We start from the raw sequence: 27,701 nt of genomic DNA, 5'->3' as shown, positions 1-27,701 counted from the left end.
CTTTACCTGGCTGCGTGGATCAGCCTCCACCTCGTTTCTTGGGCTTTCCCGCCCTGGGCCTTATGAGTGCCTGCATCAGGGGCTTGCTTGGGCTTCCAGGACAGTGATAGGGGACCGCCTCTTTTGGACGGCAGGGTGGCTCCCTTTCGATTCACTAGTGGCAGAAGGTGTAGTCGCAACATCCTTGCAGTCCCTGAGCCTGACTGTCGTTTCTTCTGGACCCTGCCCTCTTCCCGCCTTGTGATGAGGAACAGATGAGGAGGCCACAGTCAGGGGCTCTGAGTCCTGCTGTTGTCACACAGACCTTTGGAAGTCCCGGGGCCGGAAATGGATAGGATCAGGCCGGGCACGTGTGTGTTGCTGGGGCCGACCCTCGGCCGCTGCTGAGCTGTGCTGCCGTGGAGTTGGAGGGCTCCTTCCCGCAGGCTTAAGGTTGAAGCAGAAGGAAGCAGATGGTGGGTGTGGCCACCCATTCCCACAGCCCATCTCTCCCTTCCAGCTCCTCCCACCGAGGGGCGGGGCTGCGGGTGCAGAGCTCGCGGCCTGAGCCAGTCCTTCAGTTCTTGCTCTCCTGCCGGGTCCTTGGCGCAGCCCCCAGCTGCTTACCCCTTGCTCTGAGTGAAGATCATTTGCTTTGCTCGCCATGGTGTGAACGAGGTCGGGAGGCCCCAGGCTCAGAGAAGCGGAGGCTCAGTGTTTCTCCCGAAGGCCTGGATCAGAGCTTTTTTTTCCCAGGGGGCTGGGGACAGGGCTTCCTCCCACAGCGGGAGGGGCCCTTGGGCCTGTGACCACCCCAGTCCCACGAGAGGCTGGGCAGGAAAGCCAGGGTGCCGGGGCTGCTGAGAGATAGTCAGGAAGAGGCTCTTCTCACAGGTGGCCGCCCCCCGCCTGACGTGCGCGGAGCGCCCACATTCCTGGCTCCTGCACCCGGGCTCACCTGCTTGGTCAGGGTCTGCACTCGGGATGGACCAGGAGGAGCTGGGAGCGTCTCCCGGCCTTCTTGCTCCTTGACCTGCAGGCTGATGTACCCGGGAGTTTCGTGTAAGCTTTAGAAAGTTAGACTGCTGTGCAGCTGGCCCGCTGTTGTTCTGACTTTGCACGGCAGGGGCGGGCCTCTTGCTCCCGGGCGTTCTTGGCTCCCAGCTCTGAAAGGTGAAAGTGGGCCCCACTCGGTCACGCAGAGGGACCGCTCAGATTTTCACGTGCTTCATCTTCCCGTGGCCTTTCTCAGTCGGGGTCCCGTTCCCAGCTTCCTTCCTCCGCTGCGGTGCTTCTGTCCTTGCTGGCCTGTGCTCTCCCCTGGAGTCTCCGCAGGCCTGTGTGGCCTGAGCCGCACTTTGCACTCCTCTTCCCCCAGCCTGGCCCTTTTCCTCCGTTTCCTGGTGTCCAGGACCGTCCTCTGCACCGGCCGGTTTTCTGGAGTTCCACAGCCGGCTCTGGGCACCGGGGGGCATGGCAGTGGATGTCGGAACCCTGGGTCCCCGGCCTTGCGGTGTTGTTTTACTTGGGACAGAAAGGAATGCTTTGTAGTTATCAGGCAAACTGTGAGCCTGTGGGATTGGAAAATGAACTTTCACTGGGGACTGTGTCCTTGGTGTGGGTATGTGTGGGTCCTCAGAGGAGCCGGGTGTGAAGGTAGCTCTCCTGGCCCCCGGCCTCTCTTCCTGTCCCTGCCCTGGCCCAGCACCATCAGGCCTGTTCTCCAAGCCCGCTCACTCTCCCAGCAGCCAGTGGTGTTCTCCTCCTTTCGGATCCCAGGCTCACAGACCTCTGAGTTGAAGTGTGAAGGATGGGGCCACTTCGTGACCGTGCCCTTCACTGGAAGACAAGACGCGGGGGCCTGGAGCAGCGTGGGGCCTCCCGGCTGGTGAGGACAGTGAGGGCACTGCAGTGAGATGGGCAGGGCACGGGGATGAGGGTATGGCCACAGGCAGTGGGCGTATCTTCCTGGGCACTGGAAGGCTGGTGTGAAACCATTGAGCTGGACAGTTATTTACAATGCCGCAATAGGAAAACAAGTGAGCATAGAACATGGCTGTGTTATGCGGCAGACTGGACATTTCACCCGAGTTTTTAGATAAAATGTAAGCTGTCGCAGAAAGCTCCCATGGGGGGTGGGCTGGCTTCTCCTGGCCTCGACCTGCCCATGGGAACACCAGTTCTCCCCACCGTGGGGGCCTTGGGGAGGAGTCTGGGAGACCCCCTGCTCATGGCCCTCTGGGCGGAAGCCCATTTTGGACCCCTAAGATGAGAGCCCTGTGGCCAATCCCTGGATGACCGACGTCGGCTGCTACGGTCTGGCCCTGCAGTTACACATCAGGGAGGAACAGAGGGAAGGTATTTCTCTTGTACGGCCTGAGAGTGTGTTTTACTAAAGCATTTGCAATATCATCAATGTTAAGGGGGCTAAATTGGGAGAATAGATCAGCCATACACATAAGCAGTTACTATAATTGGGGAAAGTACTAATGATTTAATGTGCATATGTGGCAGAAGCATGTTTGATGAGTGCCTTGATAAGAAGAGACAGGCTGGGTATCACAAAGGCAGGCAAATAAAAAAATCCATTAATTCTTTTATTCATTTAAAAAATGTTATTTCCGGCTTTTACAGTGACAGTGTAATAATTAGGGTGCCTAATTTTAATCTGTTAACGTGGGTGCGTGCCCTGCCTAGCTTGGGAAACCAGCTCCTGTTGGTGTGATTCTGAGCCGTGGTTGATTGCCACGAGGAGCGCGGAGATCTGGGGGACCTTAGGTGAATTCAGAGTCTGTCACCCCGTGGGGCCGTGTGAGCTTTGCGTCACTCGGGTCTGCCCGGGGAGCTGCGTGCCGAGCTGAGGGAGCCCGTCTCAGCTGAGGGAGCGTGTGTGTCCCAGGGAACTGGGGTGGTGGCTTCATGAAGCCCTTTCAGGCAGAGGCTACTCCAGGGCTTCTCACCCAGGGCGACTGTCGTGTCGCCGGTGAGGCTCTCATCATCGAGTGCAGAGTGCTTGCAGGGTTAAAGTAAGTGACGTGCATCTGGACCAAGATGGGCTTGTTCCCACTGCGCCCTCCTAGAACTCAGCTAGTAATTTCGAAACCACTGGGGACAAGTTACAAGCGTCATTTACCAGGTCGGGGTGAAGAAATGAAATCTGCTTTCATTTACGTTTTCTGCATGTGAACAAAATGTACCTTCTTCTCTCTTTCTCTTTCTTTTCTTTTCCCTTTCACATTTGAAAAACGGGTTTCCATTCCCCAGAACTTATATTTTCCTGTCACGAGTGTGTTCTACATGCAGATGTAGTTAGAGACAACAAAGAGGAATGTTTGTGTGGTAGTGACTGCATAAAAAGAAAGGGGATTGCTGAATTGTAAGTCACACGTTCCGAATATGCTAAAACCCAGTGCCGGTTTGTCTCCAGCCCCGCCAGCCCCGCCAGCCCTGCCAGCCCCAGCCGGGCGCAAGCCTCCTGGTGCGGGAAGAGGGAGGCAGCGCCCTCGCCTTAGTCCCTGGCCGGGTCAGTCCTCCGAGCCTTGCGTGTTAGTCACGTGTCTGCTGACCGCTCACTCACCACGAGTGCACTCTACACGTCCCGCTGTGTGTGAGGGCAGCTGGGTGTCATCGCTGCCAGTCCTTGTCTTAGCCGTCCGGACACCGCCGAGACCTGGAGGTGCTGCGGACGGGGCCCCCCGCTCCGCGGGGAGGGCCCGCCGCGCCCTGGGCAAGGTAACTGCCGCTTGTCCTTATTTCTCAGACGGACGGCAGGCCTACGTGGAGAGCGACAGCCACTCGGCACCTGCTTCTGTGAAGCTGGGGACAAAGAAGGGCAATAGGCCCTGTAATAAACCATTTGGGCAGTTCTTTGAATTGGTGTGTGCGTATATCTAGCTTTCAAAAAAAATCTCCACTTGCAGCTGAGGTAAGCAGCACATAACATCAGATTTGCCATCTTAACCGTGTTACGTGTACAGCTCAGTCGTGCTACGTGCATTCACATTGTTGTGCAGCCAGTCTCCAGAACTTTTTCGTCTTGTAGAGCTGAGTCTCTGCACCCAGGAGACATGAGTTCTGTTAGTGTTCTGAATGATCGGTGGCTCTGACTGCCCTGTCGTTTGCACCCTTGGAGGAAAAGACGGGAAGAGACAAATGTTTGTGTATCCAGTAATTATGCACATATGCAAATATATAAGACGTGTGTAAGGACTGTATGTTAATATATTGCAGATAGAAGTACGTGTAACCTGCTGTGTCCTCCGTGTTAATATGATGTTACGTGGCACGTCATGTGTACACACGTGTATGCGTGTGTGCACCGTGACTTACAGGGCCCCCGGGGAACGACCCTGAGCGGGTTGCCCGCGCTCTGCAGCCATTCCTCCCCCTGCCTGCGCGCCGCGTTCTCAAGCCTGACCATGTCATTCCCTCTCCCTAAGTGGTGTGGCTCGTGGGCCACAGATTTGGCCTGTGCCCCCTCCCCGACCCCACGTGCCTCTCTCCTGTTTCATAGCTGGTCTCCTGGCCACGCACCTGCCAGATGGGAGCCTTTGGTCCGAACTCCTCTCCCACACCAGCTGCCTGGCAGCCAGGCCCGGGAGGGGGCTTAGCGGAGTCCCCCATGCCCCTCAACTGTCAGTACCTTGGTTCAGGTGCTGAATTTGCTCACCGCTATGATCCTGTCTTCCCCCTTCCTTGAGACTGATGCCGAGGCTGCACGGGCCCGGAGGTCAAAGGTCAGAGGGTCCTGAGTGGCCCTGCAGGGGAGAGGAGCCCTGGGGAAGAGCAGCTCCTGGCCTGGGGGCTCAGCATGGCCGCACGGAGTCATGGCCAGGCCTGGGGGACTGGGTGAAGGAGGGAGAGTGTTGTGGATGGAGAAGAAGCTGAGCGGAGTCAGGGTCACCCGCACCTGGTGGGCGCTGGGCTGGCTCAGGCTTCCTGCCCAGGGGCCACAGCGCACCGGGCCCTGAAGGACGCCCTAAGGATGTGGAGGGTGCAGGGGTGGGCTGGCGCTGAAGTTTAGGAACTGCATGGAGGCCTGCACAGGCAGACCGGGACCGCGTGGGCACTTGCTGAGGTGAGAAGGGTTTGGGGACTTGTTGTCTATTGATAATTGCCAACGTATCTGATGTCACCGCGTCTTCCCTTTTTCCCTGGATGTGGCCTGCTTGTGTCTCTCCGGCGCTCCCACACCTGCCGCGGGCCCCAGGACCAGCTGGCCGGGGAGTCGGGGCCTCTGGGCTAGCGCTCTAGCTTTGGCGCGTGAGCACGGCCCTGCAGTTCGCAGGTGGCGTCCGACCATGCTGGTGGGGCAGACGCAGGCCAGGCCAAGCTGCCTGGTGACGATTTCCTGGGCTAGCATGGTCCGTGCCGAAGGCGACTGCTTTCAGAGACGAGACCAGAGACAGAGGGGGCTAAGGAGACATTTGGAAGAATGGCTGCCATCCAAGGCTGCTGTCACCTGGGCTGGGGTTGAGTGGCACCGAGGCAGTGTGGCCCAGGCTGTCCTTAGGAGGCGGCGCCGTGGGCTCCGCTCCGCGGGGTTGGGGGGCATGTCCTTGGCCCCATGAGCGCTCACGGGGATGGGGTCAGGTGGTGGCCCAGCCCGGGCCGTTTAGGGCTGTGAGGAGGTGGTCCCTGTCTCAGAGGAGCTAGTTGACCGGGAGTGATGTCCCCTCTCTGTAAGGCCCCTGGTCCCTGAGGCGCTGGTGCCTTCTCATTGCCAGCCCGGTGCAGCCGTGCTCTGCCGTGCAGGAACCTTCTGCCTTGGGCTTATTCATGGAACCGGGTTCCCCAGGATCCTCCCACCCGGCCACGAGTCTGCACTGTCGCGGTTTGTCACAGCAGTGTAGTACCCCTGTGCTCTCTGCTGGGCTTTCCAGGTGTACGGAGGCATCGTTGACAGATAGGACTGTGTATATTTGAAAGGTGCAGTGTGCTGATTTGACAGGTCGTGAATAAGCTTAATCCCTGAAGTCATCTCCTGCCTCCGCCAGCACTTAGGATCCGCGCGCAGCCATTTCCCGGGCCCAGCACAGTGTTGCTACGTGTCGTCCCCGTGCTGTGCCTCAGGTCCTCAGCTTATCCATCCCATAACAGGACGTTTGTGCCTTTGACCGACACCTCCAGTGACCCCACCCCAGCCCCTGCCTGCTGTTTTTTAACCGTCCCCCACGTATGGTCACTCGGGCCGTGCTGGGGGGAGTGCCACATTACTGACCGCAGTGGACTCGGGTTTGGGGCTGGGACGGTCACCACCACGCATCTCCTGTTTCATGGCATGGTGACAGGCCAGAGTGCTGTCTAGAGGGTTCTACCAAGGGGGCCGGAACCAGGCAGTGCCTTCCTTGGGGCCATGGGGTGAAGTATTGTTGCCCAGAATTTGTCTGCCCTGCTTGAGCGCAATTGAAGCTTGTAGGAATAGCACAGTGTGCGTGCACTGCGGTCAGCGAGTGTGTACCATTGGGTGTGAGTGTGTTTGTGTGGGGGTATTGTGTGCATTGAGTGTGCATGAGTGCCCACACCTGTGTAGGGCCTTGGTGGCCAGGGGTGGGCATGGGCTCAGGCAGATGTCTGCACAGACGAGGTTCCCCGGGCTGAGGGCAGGGCTGCCACTGGCCAAGGCGCTGGGGGAATGTCTGGGGGCCGGGGGGCCGTGTGGGAGGCCCCGCTGTGGACAGTGGCTTGGGTGGGGGGGAGGTGGGAGCAGGGCCCTCCACCACAGCTGTTGTCAGTTATCCAATTAGGAGATTGCACTGTGTTGACACTCGTGGAGGCTCTAATGATTTATTTAGCTGTCTCATTCATCCTAAGGATGGCTTTGAACTGATACTTGCAAGAAGGAGAGCACGAGCGATGCGGAGATTGGTCTCAAGGACGAGGAAAGAGCCTGAGCATCGCGGCCCTCCCCCGGCCCCCGCCCTGCCCTCCCCTGGGGGTCTGGCGGCTGTCCTTGAGGAGCACTGTCAGCTGCCGATGGCACCATGAGTGCGCGTGCCCTCTCTCCACCGTGACGCCCTCTTCTTTTGAGTTCATCACTTGGGTGGTTTTTTATCCAAGGCTAACCACGGCCCTCTGCGTGTTCCGTGGAAGCAGCCCCAGGCCCACCGGGAAGGGTGAATCACCGCCCCCGAGCTCGGGCCTGGAAGGCAGACACCGCGAGGAGGGCAGAGCTGGACTGTTAATTCTGTGTCTTGATTGTCTGCGGCGTTTTTTCTGTACTTTTAAAATAAAAATAACGTTTTTCTGCTTATAACAAAAATACTCCTTGTAAAAAGACAGTTTCAACAGTAAGTGAGTTTGGAAAGTGGGAAATCGCAACCCCCTCCTCTGCACTGACAGTCACGGTCTGGGGCCGAAGCTGGCTCACCGGGAGAGGCGGGGTCCCCTGCTCCTCCCGCCAGCATGTCTGACCTGCCGGTGTCTGAGCTCTGGTCCTGGTACCTGCGTGTCTGGACCAAGAGTTAGTCTGTGCCCAGCGCTCCCCTCTGCTGGCAGCAAGGGGAGACAGCTGGGGGCTGGGGCTGCAGGGCCTGCAGCCACCGCGGAGTTCCGGTTCCAGTTCCCCCCTAACTCTGGCTGGGGCTCCTGATGCTGGATGAGAACACACCAACACAAGTGCCCAGGATTGTCCACAGGTTCCGGATTCTGCTCGACGGGTCAGCTGGTACTGCTGACCCAGGTGGTTGGGGTGGAGTTGGGGGATATCTAGGGTGACCCTGCCCTTTCAGACAGTAGGGCCGGACTCACGGGACATTCACTCGCATCGAGTCCAGAGAATTCTGGGTACAGATGCCTCCCTGTGGGAAGTAGAAAGTGCTGCCTGCCCAGGAACCCTGTCTCAGGGTCGTGGGGACCTTTCACAGCCCCGAGTCACCAAGCAGGGGAGGATGTGCACCATGAGATGGTGAGAGATGGTAAAGGAGAGGCCGGCCTTTTAGTGACAGGTGGAATGTCTTATGTCCCTCTTTCTTTAGGCACCAGCGGCCCTGCCCCTTCACCCTGCTCTCCTCTAGGGGACCCCATTCTGTCCAGAAGGAAGCTGGCGAGGCAGCTGGCTGAGCCTGTCCAGACCTAGCAAGCAGGTCAGTCTGCCCTGCGGAGGCCACCTCCACGGGCCCAGGGGGCAGTACACAGCAGGTGGGGTTCTGCTTTGGGTCCTAGGTCACTGCATGATCCCCTCCCGTGCCCTCCATCACTGTTCCCTGAATTCCTCCCAGCTGAGTGCCTTCACCTCTGCCGGCCCCCATCTCTTGTGTCTTCACCTGGGCACAGACTCTGTCTTCTAAGGGGAGGTGTTGGGGATACATCTGCGGGGCCGCGGTTCTCAAACTCTGGTCTCAGGATCCCTTTACGTTCTTGAAAATCAGTTGGGACCCCAGAGAGCTGTTGTTTAAATGTCTATGGATACTTACTACATTAGAAACTAACACAGAAATTACAAAAATATCCATTTAAAACTAAACCCTTTACATAGCAATACGACAATGTATTTTTTTTTATGAAAATGTTTATTATGTAAAACAAAGAATGTAGTGAGAAGAGAGGCATCATTCAGCATTTTCACCCGTTTCTGTAATGTCTGGCTTGGTAGAAGACAGCTGGATTCTCATATCTGCCTCTAACATTTAATCTGTTGTGATTTCTGGAAGACTCCACCGTTCCCCATGAGGGAATAAGAGTGAGAATGGCAAATAGCATCTTAATGTTACAATGGAAACAGTGTGAGCTTCTCAGACCCCCTGTAGAGGTCCTGGGGACCCCCAGGGACCTTGTACCACTCTTTGACAACCACTTTTAGAAACAGTGGTTTCCTTGTGTTTGAGAGCAGGGTCAGGAAGAGGTTTAACCTTTATTAATGGGAGTTGACCAGTCATCTGGCTGATGGAGGAGTCTACTGTCACCGAGCTATTTCTCATTCTCCTGTGACTTGTCAGTGAGGGCAGGTTCCTGGCTTCTTGCTGGTGAAGTGCTGTGTATTTGCGTTTATGGTGGGAACTGTGGAAAGGTTACAGGGCTGCACGTCACTTGCCCTGGGGCGCCCCGTGCCCCGCTCTGAGTCCTGTTTTCCTTCAGGGGTTTGCAACCCTCTGCCTGGGATGCCCCTGGCCGGGGCTGTCTGGATGCTGAATGATCCGTCGAGTTTTCTCGGGGCTCCCTGCCGGCCTGCCAGAATCTTTGCCTCTCAGGTTATTTTATTTAGCAGATAAGGGAAACAAGTATTGTTTTATCTGGGTGCTTTATCCATTTGAACCCTTAATCTAAAGAGTTTATTTTGTCAAGGAGTTTATATATGTTAAAACTAAGATATGGTTATTTATCAGTAAATAGACGTAGCCATCTGGACAAAGGATCCAGAGGGCTGGGAGGCTGTTTTCTTTTGTAGATAGAATCTGTGTTAGGTTATTCCTGCAAGCGGTTGTTCCTGTGTGTGCTTATGTGTGCAAGTGTGTATGCACGTGCATGTGCTTGTGTGCCCGCGTGTGCAGGAGTGTGCGAGTGTGTTCGTGTGCAGAAGCATGTGCTTATACATGTGTGCCCGCGCGTGTGCGTGTGTTTGTGTGCGCGAGCATGCTCTTATACGCGCGTGCGAGTGTGTGTGCGCGAGCATGCTCTTAAACGCGCGTGCCCGCGCGTGCGCGTGTTTGTGTGCGCGAGCATGCTCTTATACGCGCGTGCGAGTGTGTGTGCGCGAGCATGCTCTTATACGCGCGTGCCCGCGCGTGCGCGTGTGTTTGTGTGCGCGAGCATGCTCTTATACGCGCGTGCGAGTGTGTGTGCGCAAGCATGCTCTTATACGCGCGCATGCTCTTATACGCGCGTGCCCGCGCGTGCAAGTGTGTGTGCGCGCGCATGCTCTTATACACGCGTGCGAGTGTATGTGCGCGAGCATGCTCTTATACACGTGTGCCCGCGCGTGTGAGTGTGATGTGTGAACGAGCATGCTCTTATACATGCGTGCCCGCGCGTGCAAGTGTGTTTGTGTGTGCGAGCTTGCTCTTATACACGCGTGCCCGCGCGTGCGAGTGTGTTTGTGTGCGCGAGCATGCTCTTATACACGCGTGCCCGCGCGTGCGAGTGTGTTTGTGTGCGCGAGCATGCTCTTATACACGCGTGCCCGCGCGTGCGAGTGTGTTTGTGTGCGCGAGCATGCTCTTATACACGCGTGCCCGCGCGTGCGAGTGTGTTTGTGTGCGCGAGCATGCTCTTATACCTGTGTGCCTGCGTGTGCAGGTGTGTTGGTGTGTGAGCGCGTGCTTGTGTATTCGAGTGTGTATTTGGGTGAGCGTCCCATCAACCTGGTGGTGTGCGCTGGTAGTGCTGATGCCTTTATCCCTTTACTCTTTCACCGTCTGCCTATGGCCCTCCTGAGTAGGTGGAAGGATCTGGGCTCTGCTCAGCGGAGCCTGCATTACTCAGATTTCATGAAATGCTTCATATGTGACTCCTCGTAGGACATGCTGACATGGTGTCAAGTGTCAGGCTTGTTCTGAAGCTAAAAAATAAATCTGTCCCCACAAACTGTGGGGAAAAAACCTTAAGTCTTCTGCTCTGTGACCATCTATCATAAAATGACGCTCTTACAGAACATAATTGCTAGACCATACAGCCCATATTTCATTAAGGGTATTTGCTGAAGAAAATAATGCTTGTTAATAAAGCTTGCCATATAAATAAGACTTGGGAAAATCACTCCATCAAGAGTTTGTTTTTTGATTAAAATTTGTTAAGATTTTAATTATGCTCAAATTACCTATTTAATTGAAAATATTTACATTAACAATTATTTCATGGGTGTTTTTTCTGTCTGATCCCCTGACCTGGGCCCCCATTGGGACTTCCATCCATTCTGTCAGTTTGAATCACCGTGTTTGTGTCATCATGGACTCGGGATGTGTCCTGTCCCGTTTCTGGGAGGTGTAACTGTCTTAGGAGGGGGTGGTTTGGTAAATTCTTCCTGTGTATGTGCTGATCGTAGGAATATAGTGTCAGTGGAATGGACCCAGCACGTAGGTTATTATTTTGGATCTTTCTTTGATGCAAGATGGCCTTTGAGTAGCTGATTTTCCCTCTGTCTCCAGGCCAAAAGTGTTCAGGTGGGTGAATTTCCAGAGTAAACCCTCTCTCTCACTGATCTTCACTTGGATCAGGAAACAGAAAACGTGACCAACACCCCGTAAGCCCTCTTTTCCTCCTTCCATTTGCTTCCCTACCACTTAACTCCCAAGGGCGAATGTCCTGTCCTCTAACAGCACAGAGTAGTTCTGTGTGCTTCCAGATTGCATATATATGGAGGCCCACAGTGTGTTCTCTGGCGTGTCTGTCTGCTCTTTGCCCAGTGTTGATCGTGTGATACATCTGTGTTGTGCATGTCGTTTGTTTGTTCTTGTCTAAATTCTGTGATAGGGCTGTCCCACAATTTATTTATCCATGCTACTGTTGATGGACATCTGGGAGGTTTCCAGGCTTTGGCTATCACGGTTAAGGCTGCCGTGTCGTTGCTGTATGCTTTTCTGTTGGGTACGTACCTAGGAGTGGCTTTGCTGGGGAACAGGTTTGCGAAGGGCTGGCTTTGGTACATATCACTAAGCACTTTCCCATGGTGGCTGTGCATCCACACCCTCACGGGAGAGCTTGAGAGTTCTAGTCCTTCCTCGGGCTTGCCAACGCTTGGTTCTGCACTGCTTTTAAGTTCTAGCCGCTTATGGTTTTAATTCACATCGCCCTGCGATTACAGATGCCGAGCACTTCTTCCTGTGGTGATTGACCACGTGGAATCCTCTTTTGTAAAAAAAAAGTATCTGTTCACATCTCTTGGCCATTTCTTTATTTGGGTTGTCTGCCTTTCCCTTAATAATTTATACGAATTATTTCTATATTATGGACACCAGCCCTTCGTTGGGTGTGTGTTGGGCAGATTCTCTTCTCCAGCTCTCTGAGTTGCCTTTTCCCTCCTCTGCTGGTCTTTGGATAGGTGGAAGTTCTTAATTTTGATGCAGTAAAATGTATCATTTTCTTTCCTTTATTGTCAGTTTCTTAAACACTTGTTTTTAAATCGATTTAAGAAATCTTTGTCTGCCTGCAGGTATTTTTCTGTTGTCTTTTAGGCTCGTCCTCCTTGTCTGGCCTTGAGTTTGTGCTCCAGCTCATGCCAGTTTCCATGGCAAGGTGCTTCCTGGGTCTGGGCTCATCTCTCTCCATGTAGATCTCCGTGGCCCAAGCACTGTTCCCTGAAAGACCCCCTCTCCCTGTGGATGTGGAGAACAGCAAAGGCTCTCATGTTACTGTATTTGTGTTGGTCTCATTCAAGAATGTTTTGTTCCTTATGGTGTCCGTTCTTCCGCTAGCCTCTTAATTACATAGGTTTATAATACATCTTGGTATTTAGTAGTGTAAGTCTTCCGTGTCTGTTTTTCCTCAAGATTGCTGTTCCAGGTCCTCTGTACTTCCACGTAAAATGTCCAATACACTTGTCAGTTTTCAAGCAGATTCTGGTGGATGGTGACTGAGATTGCACTGAGGACCTCTTAGTGTGGGCACAGGGTGTGCTGTCCCGTTTGTTTAGATCTTAAATCTCATCTCTGATGTTTCGCAGCTTAGTGTCCAAAGTTCTCACGAGTCCTCGGGCAGAGCTACGCCTGGCCATTTGCCAATACTGGGTGCTACTGTAAATGGTATCTTTTTTCAAAGCTTCTTTTCTCTCTTTTTGGCTGGTATGTAAAAATACAATAGATTTTTGTACATTGACCTTGTGCCCAGCGATCTTGTTAAGTTCACGTAGGAATGTCGATAGTGGCTGGTGCCTTGTTTGGGGTTTTGTATGCTGTCTGTAAATAATGCAGTATCTTTGTCCTCTTCGGTCCTTGTGCCCTTCACTTCTTCTGGCCGTGCCATCCTAGCTAACGTCTCTGAGATGATGTTGAGTGGACGTGATGAGGGGGGTATCTTGGCTTCATTCGTGGCTAAGGCTAATGGTCTGTGTCCTCCATCCTGCGTCGGGGTGCCCTGGGCTGCGCTGCACCGTGCGGCTCCTGGCTCTGTGTTTGCTCTCGCGAACAGCTTGCTGTTCTCCCACCAGCCTGGCAGGCTGTGGCCGAGGTGGGGAGGAGCTCAGACTTTGAACTGTGGTCATTCTTTGCCCATGTGACGGGGTGCAGAGGATTGTGGTGAGTGAGGAAACATGTCATCCCTGCACGGCCACATTTCTTTGTGGTCACCTAATGCGATTTTTAAAAGAATGTTCCCTTAAGGATTTATAGTTTCTAAGACTCTGACTCTTTGGAAGGTTTATGGCTTATTCTGTGAAATTGGGTCAACTAACATTTTTAAGGGCATCTGCTGAAAAGAAGAACTATAGGTAATCCTAGATTCAGACATTTGGTGAAGGAAATATTAGCACACACTTAAGCTATAGTGACGCATTTGCTTCCTTTTATTCCGTATGGGGCAGAAATAAAAATAAAGAAAGAGCTGTCTTTATATAAATACGTGCTCCGTGTCAGAGACTGCCCAGTACGTGGAGTGCCCATGCCCGCCTTTCTAAAGGTGCTGTGAGTCAGAATTCCAGATTCTTCTCCTGCTCACCCTTCCAAATGTGGTCTTTAATTCATGTCATAAATCAGGAAAGAATGCAGTCGTAAAAGCAGTTGTGTCTCGTCATAATATGTTCAGCGTTTGTTTAATTTTATCTGAAGTATATACTTGAGAGACGTACACATTCCAGTTCCAACTGCTCCTCATGAATAGGTTTCAGAAACCTTTGGCTCCTGTAATTTTTGAGATCTTAATACTGTGTGCTCTGTGTTTTCTTAGAAAAGCAATGATCTATTGGTTAGTTAAGTGTCGTTAGATGTTTACATCGAGGTGAAAGGAACTGCACTGCACTTGAATTTTATTTTATTTAAACTGTAAATTCCTAGTCTGTTTTTATATTGTGAATATTGCATTGGGTTGTTCAAAAACCTTCCACCTAAAGAGATGCCCGTGGCCCCGGGAAGGAACGGGGAGAAATATGGCTGCACAGGTCAGACAACTTTGCTGGGCTTTCCTCTGAGACCGGAGAGGAGAGGTTTCGCTTTTGTTGTGGGACTGAGGCGCTTTGCTTTCTCCGCCGGGAGTAGAATTGAGTTTCCAGCTATAAGATAGTTGCCCTCGACGCCTTCATCCTCTCCGCCGTGTCCCGGCCCCTGCCTGAAGCTATGGCCGCTCCTCACTTAGCCTCGATGTTCTGACGGCTGCAGGGCTCTGGGTGACCCGTGGCTCTGCCCTCCTCATCCAGCCCCCGGCCCGCATGCAGGCCACGTGCCTCCCACAGCCCCACGCGCTCCTGCATTACCCGGACCTTTGATGTCAGGTGTGATCCTTAACTTCTCTTCTAGAACCCCCGAGAGGCAGAGCGCTGGTGCTCTTGCAACTGCCTTTGGACCTCAGCCCCTTTGGAAGTGATTTCTCAGGTGGGTTTGGGACAGCTTTCCGACGTTCATTCCGTTCAGCACGGTTCCGTGGCGTGCTGACTGCGTGCCCCATCCTCAGGTGCTAGCCGGGCAGCTAGCGCTGCGGTCACCAAGCTTATGTCCAGCGTGGGGTGGCCGCGGCGGACAGCGGCCAGACGAGCAGGGGGATGTGTCAGACAGCAGAGCGATGGGACCAGTGTGTGGGGGGGGTGGGGACTGCCCTCTGGGCGCCCAGGGAGGGCGCCTCTGGAGAGGAGGGAGCTCCAGACAGAGAAGGCACAGGAAGTTCACGGGCCTTGTGCCCGTGTGTGAGTCTGTAAGTGCTGCTGGTGGCCACCGAGCCCTCTTTCCCGTGCTGTCTGTCCCGTGAAGGCCCCTGAATGCAGCTTTGCTCCTGCCCAGGAATGTCACAGGGGCTGGCCCAGGGCCATACAGCTCTCTGTGGCCTTGCTGGGCGGGTGGGGCTCAGGCCTCCCTGCCCAGCGCTCCCTCCCACACCGGAACAGTGGTGCCAAGGGGCGGATGTGTCTTGCTGGTTTTCGTGGAACTCGTGGCCAGGCCAGCTGATGTGCCATCACAAACCAGCTGGAGCCACACCGGTGGAATCCTGTGATGGGAAGGTGGGCAGCTGGGAGGATCCTGTGGTCTGGCCGTAGGGAGCCACGGTCTGATCCCCGCTCCCCTGTGGTCCTCCGTGGCATCTGCTGCCCAGTCCCTCACCTCCTCTGGTAACAGCATGTCAGCTTCCCTCTGGGGAGCGACCCCTTTCCCCTGAGATTCACTTTGGCGGGGCTGCCTGTCAAAGTGTCCTGCTTGCCCTGGCCAAGGGGACTCATGCTGCCCAGCAGCTGGGGGCCCCTGGGAAGGGGAGTCTCAGACAAGGGTCCTCCGGGCACTGTCCATCACTTCCTGTCTCCAGGTGCTCACCCCCTTGTCCAGCTACCCAGTTTCCTTCTGGGAGTTTCCTTCGCTTGCCTGGATCACCAGGTGCATTTCTGTTGTGTGCAGCCATGAACCCCTGACAGATGCACCTTTGCTCTAACACGCCTGCCCCCTGGAGCTCCAGTTCCTACCTTCTGTGGCTCAGGGAGGCTCCCCCAAGGGGTCCAGTGGCCATGAGGATGCACTGATCATGGGCTCTTTCTTGAGCAAGCTCCGTAGTTTGGGTCTTTTAAGGCATTTGTTTATTTCATCTAAATTGTCAGATTTATTGGTGTAAAGTTATTTGTCATATTCCCTTATTGTCCATTTAATATCTGTTTGGTCTGTAGTTAATCCCTTCTTGCTTTTTTGATATTATTAATTTGTGTTTTCTTTCTCTATTTTTCCTGATCATTTCAGCTAGAAGTTTGTCAGTTTTATTGTCTCAGAGAATCAGATTTTAGTTTCATTGTTTTTTTTTTTTTTCTAATTCACTGATTTCTGCTCTTTGTTATTGGTTTTTTTTTCTGCTTATTTTGGGTACAATTTATTCTTCTTATAGTTTCTTAAGGTGAAACCTGAGGTCATGGAGTTGTCACCTCCCTTTCTAATGTGGGCATTCGATGCTACAGATCTCCCTATAAGTACTGCCCATTTTGAGAGGTCAGAAATGCCTTCTGATTTCTTCTCTAATTTCCTCTCTGACCCATGAAGTATATTATTTGCTTTCCAATTATTTGGAGTTTTCCAGCTATCTTTCTGTTTTTGATATTTAATTTCAATTTCGTCAGAGAACATGCTTTGTATATTTGACTTGTCTCCTTTTAAATTTACTGAGACTTGTTTTATGGCCCCAAAGCTGGGCTGTCTTGGCAGGTTTTCTGTGTGCACTTTAAAAACCATGTGAGGAACGGGTGTTCTGTTGTTGCTGGTGCTCTGTCAACGCCATTGTGGTCCAGTCCTCTCTGATTTTCCATCTATTTGCTCTAACAGTTACTAAGAACAGAGTTGACGTTTCCAACTGTAATTGTAGATTTGTCCATTTCTCCTTACATTTTCATTACTTTTTGCTTTGTGTATGAGGCTCTGTTATCAGGTACATAAATGTTTCAGTCATGTCCTCTTTATCGTTATGAAATGCCCTTCTTTATCCCTGGTGATAGTCCTTCTTTAAAATTTACTTTGTCTGATACTAATGTAACTGTCACAGCTTTCTTTTGAGTAGTATTTCTGTGATGTATCTTTTTCCATTTTTTACCTTTAACCTATTTGTATTTTTTTAAAAATTTTATTTATTTATTTGAGAGAGAGAGGGAGATTGTGAGACAGAGAGCCTGAGATGGGGGAAGGTCAGAGGGAGAGCAGACTCCCCGCTGAGCAGGAAGCCTGATGCCGGGCTCCATCCCAGGACCCTGGCCTCATGACCTGAGCCGAAGGCAGATGCTTCACCGACTGAGCCACCCAGATGTCCCTCACCCATTTGTATTTTTATACTTTAAGTGGGTTCCTTGTAGGCAGCATGTAGTGGGTGTGTAATGCTTGGGGAAGATTTGTTTTACGGTTTAGAATGCATGACCTCCTCTCTCCAAGCCATGTTCAGTCCTACCTCTAGGACTGTGCTGTTTCCCCATCTTCATTCCCATTCCTGTGGGTTAAGAACTTGCTCAAGGTCACATGCTAAAATGTCGATCTGAGACTCAGACCCAGAGCCTGGGACCCTGGCAGTTTTGGTTCTCCTGCCTATGTTCTTGGGCATTCCGCTGTCCTGTGAACCAATGCTGGCTGGACGTTTCTGGTAAGGCCTCTTTTGTTTCACCTAAAGACCCGGGGCACGGAGTCTGCTGGTAGACTCAGTGTGGCTGAAGCCAGAGAAACCAGGCTGAACGATGGAGTCAGTGGCTCACCTGACAGCACAAAGGAAACCCTCCTTCCCCACCGTCCCCTGGGATTTGTAGAATCACCCTCCAAACCCGCCAGGACACTGGGCAACTGTCCCTGTGTTGCATGGAGTTGCTTTTCAAGCTCATGTCTCTATACTCCAGGTGTATTCCTCATTGCTATTGATAGTCCAGAAAGAGTTGGTCTGCATAGAACATGGTGTGGGTCTGATGAGAGGATTGTGAAATGAGGGGCACATTGTTTTCTGGAACCTTCAAGTTCCTATGGCGTCGGGTAGGCTGGTACCGGAACAGTCAGGAGGAGCCCACGATGCAGTGCGTGCTGGATGTTAGGGGTTGAATTGTGTTGTCGTGTTCCCCTCCCCAAGAAGATCTGTTAGAGTCCTAGCCCCCAGGACCTCAGAATGTGACCGTATTTGGACATAGGGTTGTTGCAGATGTCATTAGTTAGGATGAAGTCATACTGGGTGGGTTGAACCCCTCATCCAATATGGCTGGTGTTCTTAGAAGAACATGGCCGTGTGAAGGCGGAGACACAGGGAGAAGCCATGTGGTGGCAAAGGCAGCGTGCCAAGGAGTGTCAGAGATTGCCAACAACCACCAGAAGCTGGGAGGAGGCAGGAAGGGTTTCTCTCCAGGTTTCAGAGGGTGGATGTCCTTGCCGATACCTTGATTGCAGAGTTAATGAAGCTTCCATGCCTCCAGAACTGTGAACAACAAATTTCTGTTGTTCTAAGCCACCTGCTCTGTGGTGTGGTGCTATGGCAGCCCTAGGAAATGAGCCCACTTCATATATGTCTGTCCCGGGACAAAGTGTGCTTTCATAACACGAGCTGCCGGAGTAGGGGAGAAGGTGTCCATAGTGTGGAAGTTGAGCTGAGCCAGACTTGATTTTTCCTATATGTGGATGCTTTCTGTGATCGAGGAACAGGATTTGAACATGAAGGACTCTCATGCTGAGTGTGGTAATCCATGGAGGAATGTCATGCTGTGCGTGTGTGCGTGCATGCGTTCCCACCTTGGCTCTGCCTCCTCCCCATTTTGGCCACGTGCTCCATCGCACGGTTTTCTCCATCGTAACATTTCGTCCTGGATTCCACAACTCAGAGGTTTCTGTTCTTCCTTTTGTTCTCCCTCATAAAACTGTCACCACGGTGAAATCCTACATTTGCAGGACTTTTTATTTATTAGGAATTTTTTGTGTCTTTTTTACAAACATGTTGGTCATGTTTTTATTAGTGGTGTTATGGATTTCTCTGGTGTCCTGGTTATTAAATTGCAGTTTTGAATGGTCCACTCCAACCTTATTACTATTTTTTTTTCAGAAGCCCTGGTATGTTTAGGATAGTTTTGCAGAGTGTGAGGTTCTTCCAGAACATATATATCATAGCATAGCAGAAACTTCTGTTTTCTGTTTAATCTGCAGTTGGGAAGAGAGTCCATGTCAGTCTGGCAAGACCACCGTAGGTCAGAGCCTGCTGGGCACTGGGGCTGGGGACCCTGCATTCTGGCTGCAAGAGGTGTGTAGCTTCACTGAGAAGCAGATTTTGGCCAGTGTTACACTGGACACAGGACGGGGTAGGAGCAAGTACGCACAGCCTTTGGCAAAACTCAGGTCTGGACTGGAGCTATTCTTATTTGAGGATGAATGAACAGAAAATCCCCACAGGGGGTCTCTCAGAATGTGGTGAAAAGGGAAATACCCGGATACACAGAAGACGAATATACCTCTGCAAGTGGTTCACAGTCAGAGTCAGAAAAAGGAAATTTCAAAAGACTTTGGTGGGGACAAGACATGGCTCTGTGGATGGGTGAGGAAGGGGGCTGCGCTGCGCTGAAAAGGGAAAGGAATGAGTTGTGAAGGGAAATGGTTGAAAATGGGGAGTGTGAGGCTGTAAGGAATCAAACCGATACCATGGAAGACAGCAGCCGTGCTGTGGAGAGTATAACTTAAGAAGATGCCCAGGGTTGCGGAGTAAACAGCAGATGTGCCAGTGGTGGGAGGGGCCCGAGCTGACGGGGATGCCAGCCAGAGAGGAGAGGGCTCTCTGAGGACGCCAGAGCAAGTTCCCCCACATCGAATCCAAACCTCAGTGAAGAGCGTTCTCCTGAGCAGAGACGAGACCGGTATATATTAAAAGGTTCACGTTTAGAGCAAAATCAAGGAAAAGAGACTCTTACACCTTCTGACAACATTTTTGGATCTCGACATGAAAGAAAAACATTCTCGCAGAATCCAGACAGAAGAAAATGGCACCAGCAGCATCATCCAAACTCGGTCCCCAGAGGTCCCCTAGGAAGGAGATGGACGTGGGCTTTCCTCAGTGCCAAGGGTGGGGCCAGGTCTGAAGGTTTCAAGGGAGAAGTGTTTGTGTTCTCAGACTTTTATATCCAGCCAAGCTGGGACCTGTGTGTGAAGGGCACAGAGCCATCTGAGATTTACAAAATAAACCATTTACATTGTCTTCAAGATGGTGGTGTTTCCTTCTGGCCAAGAGATGAATGGAAAGTCTGAACCTGAGATAAGTGTCACTGTGTTTCCTAAGGACACAACCAGATACAGAGCAGCAATTGTGAGGATATCAATCACAGAGTTATGGATAATGTGTCATGGAAACTACCGAAATGGCTAGCCTTCCGAGAGCAGTCCTTTTTGCGATGGACTGGTTAGGGTTCTCTGAGTATAAGCAATAGGCAAAGAAAAGATCCTTGAATAATTTAATCAAGAACAGGAATCTGTCACATCATTAAAGGAGGAGATGACAGAGGCCTCAGAGGAGCCTTGAGCCAGGGTCAGTAGGAGATTTTCCGTAGTTACCACATTCTCAGTTTGTTTCCACTTTCTGATGGTGAGATCACAGGCGAGTGTGTAAGAATCGGTCCATGATGCCTCCACACAGAGGCCAACACCTGCTGGTAGGAGTTCCCGTGCTTGTCTCGGGCGGTTGTGTTCCGCCAAGGAGACTGGTCTCGGGGGGACGGTTTGATGAGCTTGGCGTGCATCACGTACCACCCTAGTCCTGAGGACAGTGCCACCTGAGGTGGGGAGGGGCAGCCCCTCGAGGGGAGGGGCGGGCATCCTCTGCCACACATGGCATAGGAAGCAGCCTTGGAAGCGATGTGATTGGGGGTTGTGAGTGACGTGGGGACATTCCCGGCTCTAAGATCAGCACAGAGAAGAGGATACACAGCTGCAGAGCTGATGGCGTGCATGGGCAAAGGGCAGAGAAAAACGGCAAGGAGACCAGCCCGAACCTTACCGAGTGCTGGCCTCTGGTGCCAGCATTGTGGTTGACTTGAAACACTTAGCTGTGATGAGCACGGATTACTTCTATAGTCAGAAACTGGAAATAAACCGGGAAGGTGGTAATTATGAAGACGGAAACCCGGGGGCTGGGGAGGGGGCTACACACGGTGCAGGAGCTGAGTGTGGACCGAGGGACTGCAGCCCCGTGGGGTACGGATGTCTGAGCGAGGGGCCGGGCGGCCGCGTGGTGGGAGTGGGCTGGCGCTGATGGTTTTTTTAGAATGGCTGGTGGTGATGGTGCCGAGGCTGAGAACTGGGCTCTGTGACGTGTCTTCACACCCTGTTGACGGACAAAGCCCCCGTGTGGTTTGGTCAGCAGAACGGATTCCACACGGGACGGTTTTTCCACCCACGGTAAATCAGCGTGAACATCTACCTTGTTTCCCTAGTTAGACGCTGCCGTCCACGAGAGCCCTCACCCCTCACTGACACTGCTCTTCCTTCTCTAAGCACGCAGGTCACCTCCTGAGGGCCCCGGAAGACCCCCGCCCGCCCCTTGGATGACTCGGCCTGCGAGACGTGCTCAGCAAGACTGGGAGTTTCCGCGGCTGCGCGCCAGCGCTCCCTGTGGCCATACTTGTATGTGTTCGTGGAACTTGGGGGCTCTTTGGAGCTGTCGTTTACGTGGAAGCTGTGAGCCATTTTGAACCGCTTCAAGGAGTAGACGCTGCTAGCAATGAGCTCCCAAAGCCATCCAGGTAAGGCGAGGCCCATGCTCTCTTGGCGACGGCAGGGCTCCCCTTCAGAAGATGAGATCGCGTGACTGTTTTCTCCATGGTCGCGGCGTGGCTGCGGTCAGCGTGTGACCGCCCAGTGCGGAGCAGATCGTGGGCTTTTCATCTCGGGGTTTGGGGCTGTGTCTTTGGCTTGGATTTGCATGCAGCCAGAATGGCATGTGGTTTCCACTGATGCCAGGAGAGGAGACTTGTACTTAGCAAGGTCTGTCTCTGATTTGGAGAGTTAATTCCTTGTTCAGTTTTTTTGCTTTTGAGGGGACTTTGTGGAGCAGGAGCGATGGGGCCTCTGGGCTGAGTCTGAGAGGCAGCACCGGTCTGCACCTGCCTTGGTGGCCACAGGAGTCGTTCCTGGGGTCGTGCTTCATATTAGGCACGGCACGAAGATCCTGGCGTGCACGTAGTCTTCCCAGTGCCCTAAAAATCTCAGACCTGGAGGGAAGAAGTGATGTGTCTAAGGTCACAGAGCTAGTAAGTGGCCAAATGGATTAGAAACCATGTTTGTGGGGCTCTTAGCTTTAGAAGGGTGTCGCGGGCACATGCATTCAGCCCCTTTCAAAGCCACAGTGCGGATACCTGGTTAAGCCTGGTATGCTGCCCTGTCCTGCCTTATGGGACCGGCCTCCAGCAGAGCCAGCACTGTCTGCCCAGCTGGGGCTGCCTCCAGTGCAACATGGTCTTGAAGGGTGGTTGGATAGCAGATCTGTCCTGTGTCCATGTGAGAGGGGAAGCGGTGGCTCACCCAGACAGAGGCAATGCATCCCTGTGGCACCCACATCTCTGTGAGTGAGCCTCGGGCCTGGCCCGGGAGAGTGGAGCCAGAGGTTTAGGGTCTGGGTCTCTCCCTTTGGGATTGCTCCAGAACATTCTCACACCTTCCTCTGCCTCTGATCAGAGTTGTCAGAAGCTCCAGAGAGCAGGATTCCCGGTTATATTTAGATATGAAAGCTTTATTGATTTAAATTGCTCATGTATCGATTGATACAAAGCATAAAACAAAATTAAGCCATCTGGGTCAAAGTGTGTAAAGTAGACACAGAGTGGTGCCCAGCTCTCCTTCCCGCTCAGAGCATGCTGCCACTGTCAAGTTGGGGGGTGTGCCTTGTTCCTGTGGGTAAACTTAGAGAGGCATGCATCTAAACATCTGAATAGGGTGTGATCATTCTATATGTGGGGCTCTGTGTTCTCTGTTTTTTTCCATTGTAATGTAGTATGAGTGTCTTTTGACGTTGGCATGTATATAAATCTCACTTATTTTCGATAACTTGTAGATGGATGTTCATGTGGTTGCAGCACTATTCATAATAGCCCCCGGTCGGCATCCAACAGTTGTTACACGTGTGTTTTGTACATACACTTCTGCAAGTATCTCCACTGGACCAATTCCAAGAAGTAGAATTGTTAGGTTGGGGGGCGTGAATGTCAGGTCCACTCTCAACATTGCTACAGAAACGGTGTCAACTTACTTTCTCAGTTACAGTTTATGAACATACAGAATTTTCTCCATTTTCCCAGCGCTGGGTGGATGCAGTCCATTTCGTTGTTGTCAGGATGTGAGTGGAAAATGACTGTTTGAATTTACATCACTGTGCACACGGGGGTGCACGGTTTTGTATAGACATAGTCAAATCTGGCCCATGCCACCCACGCATCTGGAGAGAAAGAATGTTCTTTTGTTCCTGTTTTCCTGTCTAAGGAATTGTGTATATGCAAGTAAGTTTCACACATACTGTGTACTTACACATGTCTTCTTCTCTGTGTTGTTTATCCACACACACTAACTTCACTGACTCATGGAAGTCAGTGTAGCTTTACTCTGCTTGGTGCTCGATTTCTACAAAAATGTGCAATATTCTTTCCACATTACTGACCATTTTCTGCTTTATATGTTTCAGTGTGTTTTTCTGCACTTAAAAATTAATGACCATATCTGTTGGTAGCTCAGTCCTCTTAACAGAATATATGGTATTTTTCTTCGTTTAATGTTTCTTTGCCCAGAAGTTTATTATGTCTTTGAAAAGCAGTCCTGCCCTTGGCTTCTTTATTTTATTTATTTATTTTTTTAAGATTTTATTTATTTGTTTGACAGAGAGACATAGCGAGAGAGGGAACACAAGCAGGGGGAGTGGGAGAGGGAGAAGCAGGCTTCCCCACGGAGCAGGGAGCCCGATGTGGGGCTCAATCCCAGGACCCTGGGATCATGACCTGAGCCGAAGGCAGAGGTTTAACAACTGAGCCACCCAGGCGCCCCCCTTGGCTTCTTTAGCGGATCAACATGTCTCCACACACTTGCCTTAACCTTCCAGGTTGTCTTTCCGAGAGCCTCTGCCTTTTATGTGGAGGATTTGCCCACTGGGGTTTATTGCAGTCGTGGTCCTGACAGGTGTGTTGTTCCCCCCACTGACCCCCTCTGTTGGTGTCTATGTCCCTCTCAGTGGGTCGGGGTCTCCGGTGGGGTGGTGGGAGACTGGCACGGGGCTGCTGCCACCTTGTGAGCCCGAGCTTCGTGCCCCCTGTGTCGGGGTGTGTGGTGGGCCTGAAGCCCCCGGGGCGTTCCCTCTTCTCCTAGCCCATGGGTCTCCTCAGGGACCTGCCCGCCCCGCAGAGCAGCCCGCCCAGATGGGCACCCTGGTGGCCCCTCGGTGGCCCCTCAGCAGCCTGGCCGCCGCCTCCTGGCCATGGCGGGCCGTGAGGCAGGCCGAGTTGTGGCTCTCCTTCCTTCCCGAGGCTGCGGCCCACTGGGTGAGGGGCTGGCTGCTCGCTAGCGGTTGGTTTCCCGTCACGTCGATCCCCCGGGACTTGTATCTTCTAGGAAGTTCCCCCAAGTTTTTGTCCGTTGATGCTGCCATTTCCCCATTGTTCAGCTTTACCATAAATCCTTCCATATTTTTCTGTCATTTTTCGTGGATTTCTGGGAGGAAGGGAAATGATGGTCGTTCAGTTTGCTCTTTGGAATGGGGAACTTGTAGGTGTCCTTTGTTGCGTTTCTTGAATCCAAGGGGACGGGTCCTGTTTGTGTGCCAGCCCTGCTCACTTGTGCAGTTTTCAGCGTCCCTGGCGGGGTGCCTGCCTTCCCCCGTCTCCCGGCTGTCCCTGCTCTGCCGTGCTCCCCTGTGGCCGTGCAGTGCACCCCACCAGGCCGGGGGAGCCCCGCTTCGTGTGGTCCCTCCTCTCATACTTGGCAGTGCTGAGTTGGCTTTGCCCAGATGATAAAATGACCTTTTTGTTTGATGTGTATAATTTTTCTCTTCCATGTTTTTCTTTAAAACTCCCTCTGGTGTTGGGTGAGGTATGCATTATGATTTTATTGCTGTGCTTTCTGAACTTTGCCAGAGCCAGGCCCTGGTTCTCTGACGTAAAACTGTTAGCTGTTGGGGTTTTATTGCTCTGAATAACTATTCCTAATGATGTGAGCAGCCTGGGGAAAGGCCTGGGTAATCCAGCCTACAAGAACTCCTCTTTGATAGTAAGAAGAATGAGAGCAGGTACTGAAATATCAGGCTTCTTGCCTAAACAGTGCTTTAAACCTTTCCCTGCTGGGATGTGCCGAAATTGTCAGGATGGGCTTACTGGGACCCAGGGCGTCTGCTTTGGAGGTGAGTCCCTGGTACAAGACTGATGGAGGACGGACACATGTGTGGACCTCCTAGCAGGACAAGCAAAGGCTCCCTTCTTCCTCTGCCCTCCTTGTAAACCCCAGGGAGCCCGCAGTGGAGTCTGGAGGACTCGTGTGTGGTCTCCCAAACCATGCTCTTGCTAGAAAACCGGTTGAGCCGGCCTGGAGTGGAGTCACTCAAGTGTCCTATCTCTCCCTGTACCTTTGTGAGAGCATGTATGGTGTTGAGTTAAAAGCAGGAGAACTATTTTGAGGAAAACTTGTGTATTTAAGATCAGTGTTTCAATTTGGACCGTTCTTTAATTTCTTAATATTTTGTTCAGTGTGAAAAACCCCATCCACATGAAAGCAGCTAAAAAGTCTGTGTTAACAATGACTTAGTGATTAGTGAGTTTCGAAATAGTCTGATTTCTTCAAACCGTCGTGAAGTTTGGATCCTGAAAGTCTCCCAGGACAAGGCTGTGCCCCTGGCTGGTCTGAGCTGGGACTCCGGGCTTCCTTCATCTGCACGCTCTGCTCTTCCTCTGTTTGATACCGAGTCTGTTTCAGCCAGTTTGGCTGCCAAGGTTGTTATGTTTTAACATAGAAATTATCTCAGAAAGGAACATTTGTATGTCATTTAAATCACGCTTTGCAATGATTGAATGCCTCAGGAATATTCCAGAGTTTTAAGGGAGGCAATGAATTTTGAGGACATGTCATCACCACAGGGAAGACATTGGTTTGGAGCTGCTAGTGACGGGTGGGCCGTGGAGCCCGAGCAAGGGCCTGGGCCGCAAGCGGCGGATGGAGAACTGGGGAGCCAGGAGTGGCCTTGCACAAGGCCTGGGCAGGCCCTGGCTCAGGCTGTCAGGAGGGGTGCTGTGCAGCCAGCAGGCGTAGCTGGCCGGGCGGGAGTCCCGCAGCTTAGGTGAGGGGACAGAGCCTGCGTTCTTAGCTGCCGGAGGATGGGGCAGCTGGTGACAGTTGGAGGAGAGCTGCTTCTGGACCTTCTGGGAAGGTGTGAGGGAGCCCCCAGTGGCTAATGGACTGGGGGAGAGGGGAGTTCTGGGCAGGGGCAGCAAGACTGAGCCTGAGGACACAGGCTGGGGGGGCGGGGGGAGTACTAGACCAGTTCCCGATGCCCGGCCGAATGCAGGAATTGCCTCAGTGGTTCCAGCTGAGGTTCAGAGGCGAGACACTCGTGCCTCTCGCACTTGCCTGCCTTCTACAGGAAGGCTTTCCGGAGACCCCGGCGCGGCTCCCGTCTGCAGCGGCAGTCCGCCAGGCGTTCTGGGAACGCACGAGAACATTTGCAGCTCCTGAACCGCCACCATCCCCGGTCCCCCATGCTATCATTATCTGGGATCTCAATCAGTCAAGGTTTGTTCTGGAAATGATGGAGACATAACGACTTCTTTTTCAACCTACTCTTTTTTTCTTTTTTTTTTTAATCCTCAAATTGTGTTTTGTCTTTTAAAAATCACGAATACTCAGTCGTTATGAAGAGCTTGGAAAATTCACTGTCAATGGAGCATTGATGGTTTGTTTTGGCAATTCTCTGAAAATTCTTATACAGTATGTGGAACATTTGCATTTATGTCCTTTTTTTCAAAGCCACCATTGTAGAAATGCAAATTTCTGAGTTCTGAGATGCTGAATGTTGGATGATTAATGATATTGAAATTTAAGAATGAACTCGCGGTATGTATTTGACATAGAACACCCAGTGCGAGAATGATTAGGAGCCATTGAGCTCAGCCCGGCCGTGGAACAGAAGGCCGTCATTGAAGCGTCGGTGGCGGGGGCAGGTCCGGCGTGGACAGGTGTGCAGATGTGCGGCCACCTCCAGACGCCGGGCTGTGCTCTGCTTAACTGGAGACATTTAAAGCTTACAGTAGTGACAAATCCGTGTTGGTTTCTTGTGTACTCCCAGTCAAGACGTGCGTGCTGTGCTCTTAGGATGCCAGAGTGAGCAGCATGTTCGTTCTGAGTCGTGCTCCGCACCTGTCCGTTTGTGCTGCATGATGACCCTGTGAAGCGAGCTAGCACACCGTGATTCCTGTTTTGTAGATGAGGAAGCTGGTATTTACTGCTGCCGGGTGCTTAGCTTCATGTCAGGCAGCCAGTCGGAGGCCAGCCTGGAGCCAGAATTGGTCCCCTGCCCTTGAGGGGCATGTGCCCTGTGCCGGCGGACATTGGGTGCCACTGGGCTGGGTCAGGAGGTGATCCGGCTGACTTGCATGGAGCTTCTAGGCAGTGTAGTGCGGTTCGTGGGGTGAGAGGAGGTGGGCGGGGGCATGGGCCCCCCCTGCCCTCCGGAAGGGACATGTGAGGTCAGGACAGGGAAGCCAGGTCGGAAAGCAGGGCGGGAGCTCACCTGCCCAGGTCAGGCACCGGGGGCTGGGCCCAGGGGCCTGGAGGTGAGAGCTTGGCGTGGCGGAGATAGGAGACTAGGAGTAGAGAGATGGGCATGGGGTATGGGCTCTGGGGTAGGAGGGGTGACATGGTCCTAATTCCCTTGGTTCCAGGACCCTGCAGGTACCGAGAAAGGGTTGTGGGCCTGAGTCTCCTGCCCTCTCCTGGGACACACGCTTTGTGTTCCATTAGTTTAAATGAGCGTGGTTTTGCCATGGTTGAACTTGGCTTTGGTGCCACTTGCGATGTGACTTGAGTATATTTCTGGACTTACTCTGAGCTTCTCTTTGCTAGTCCTTGGAGACTGAGACTGGAGGGCTAACTGGGTGACTGGCAGACCTGGTTAATCTGGGAGATTTGAGCTGAAACTTTTCATTTTACTTAAGAGCCTTTTAT

General features: G+C 52.4%; 1 protein-coding gene across 8 annotated transcripts in view; it reads left to right on the top strand.

Moving 5' to 3' along the window:
• The window catches only part of HDAC4 (histone deacetylase 4), a 297,813-nt gene that overhangs the window by 13,562 nt on the left and 256,550 nt on the right, over window positions 1-27,701 (top strand). For 6 of the 8 annotated variants that reach the window (XM_064587381.1, XM_064587379.1, XM_064587385.1 and 3 more), the window contains exon 2: window positions 21,009-21,256. In XM_064587381.1, the coding sequence (XP_064443451.1) occupies window positions 21,235-21,256 (22 nt within the window). In that variant the 5' untranslated portion in view covers window positions 21,009-21,234. Of the gene's footprint in view, window positions 1-7,955; window positions 8,064-20,647; window positions 20,913-21,008; window positions 21,257-27,701 lie in introns of those variants that run through there. The other 2 variants (XM_064587378.1, XM_064587377.1) reach the window with 2 other exon arrangements.

The sequence above is a fragment of the Mirounga angustirostris genome, unplaced genomic scaffold (genome assembly GCF_029215605.1).
Source record: "Mirounga angustirostris isolate CCGP_5_RB_7025 unplaced genomic scaffold, mMirAng1.0.hap1 SCAF_3, whole genome shotgun sequence".
Classification (NCBI taxonomy): Eukaryota; Metazoa; Chordata; class Mammalia; order Carnivora; family Phocidae; genus Mirounga; species Mirounga angustirostris.
Note: the sequence above shows the minus strand (reverse complement) of the source record. Positions and strands in the feature narration are given on the sequence as shown.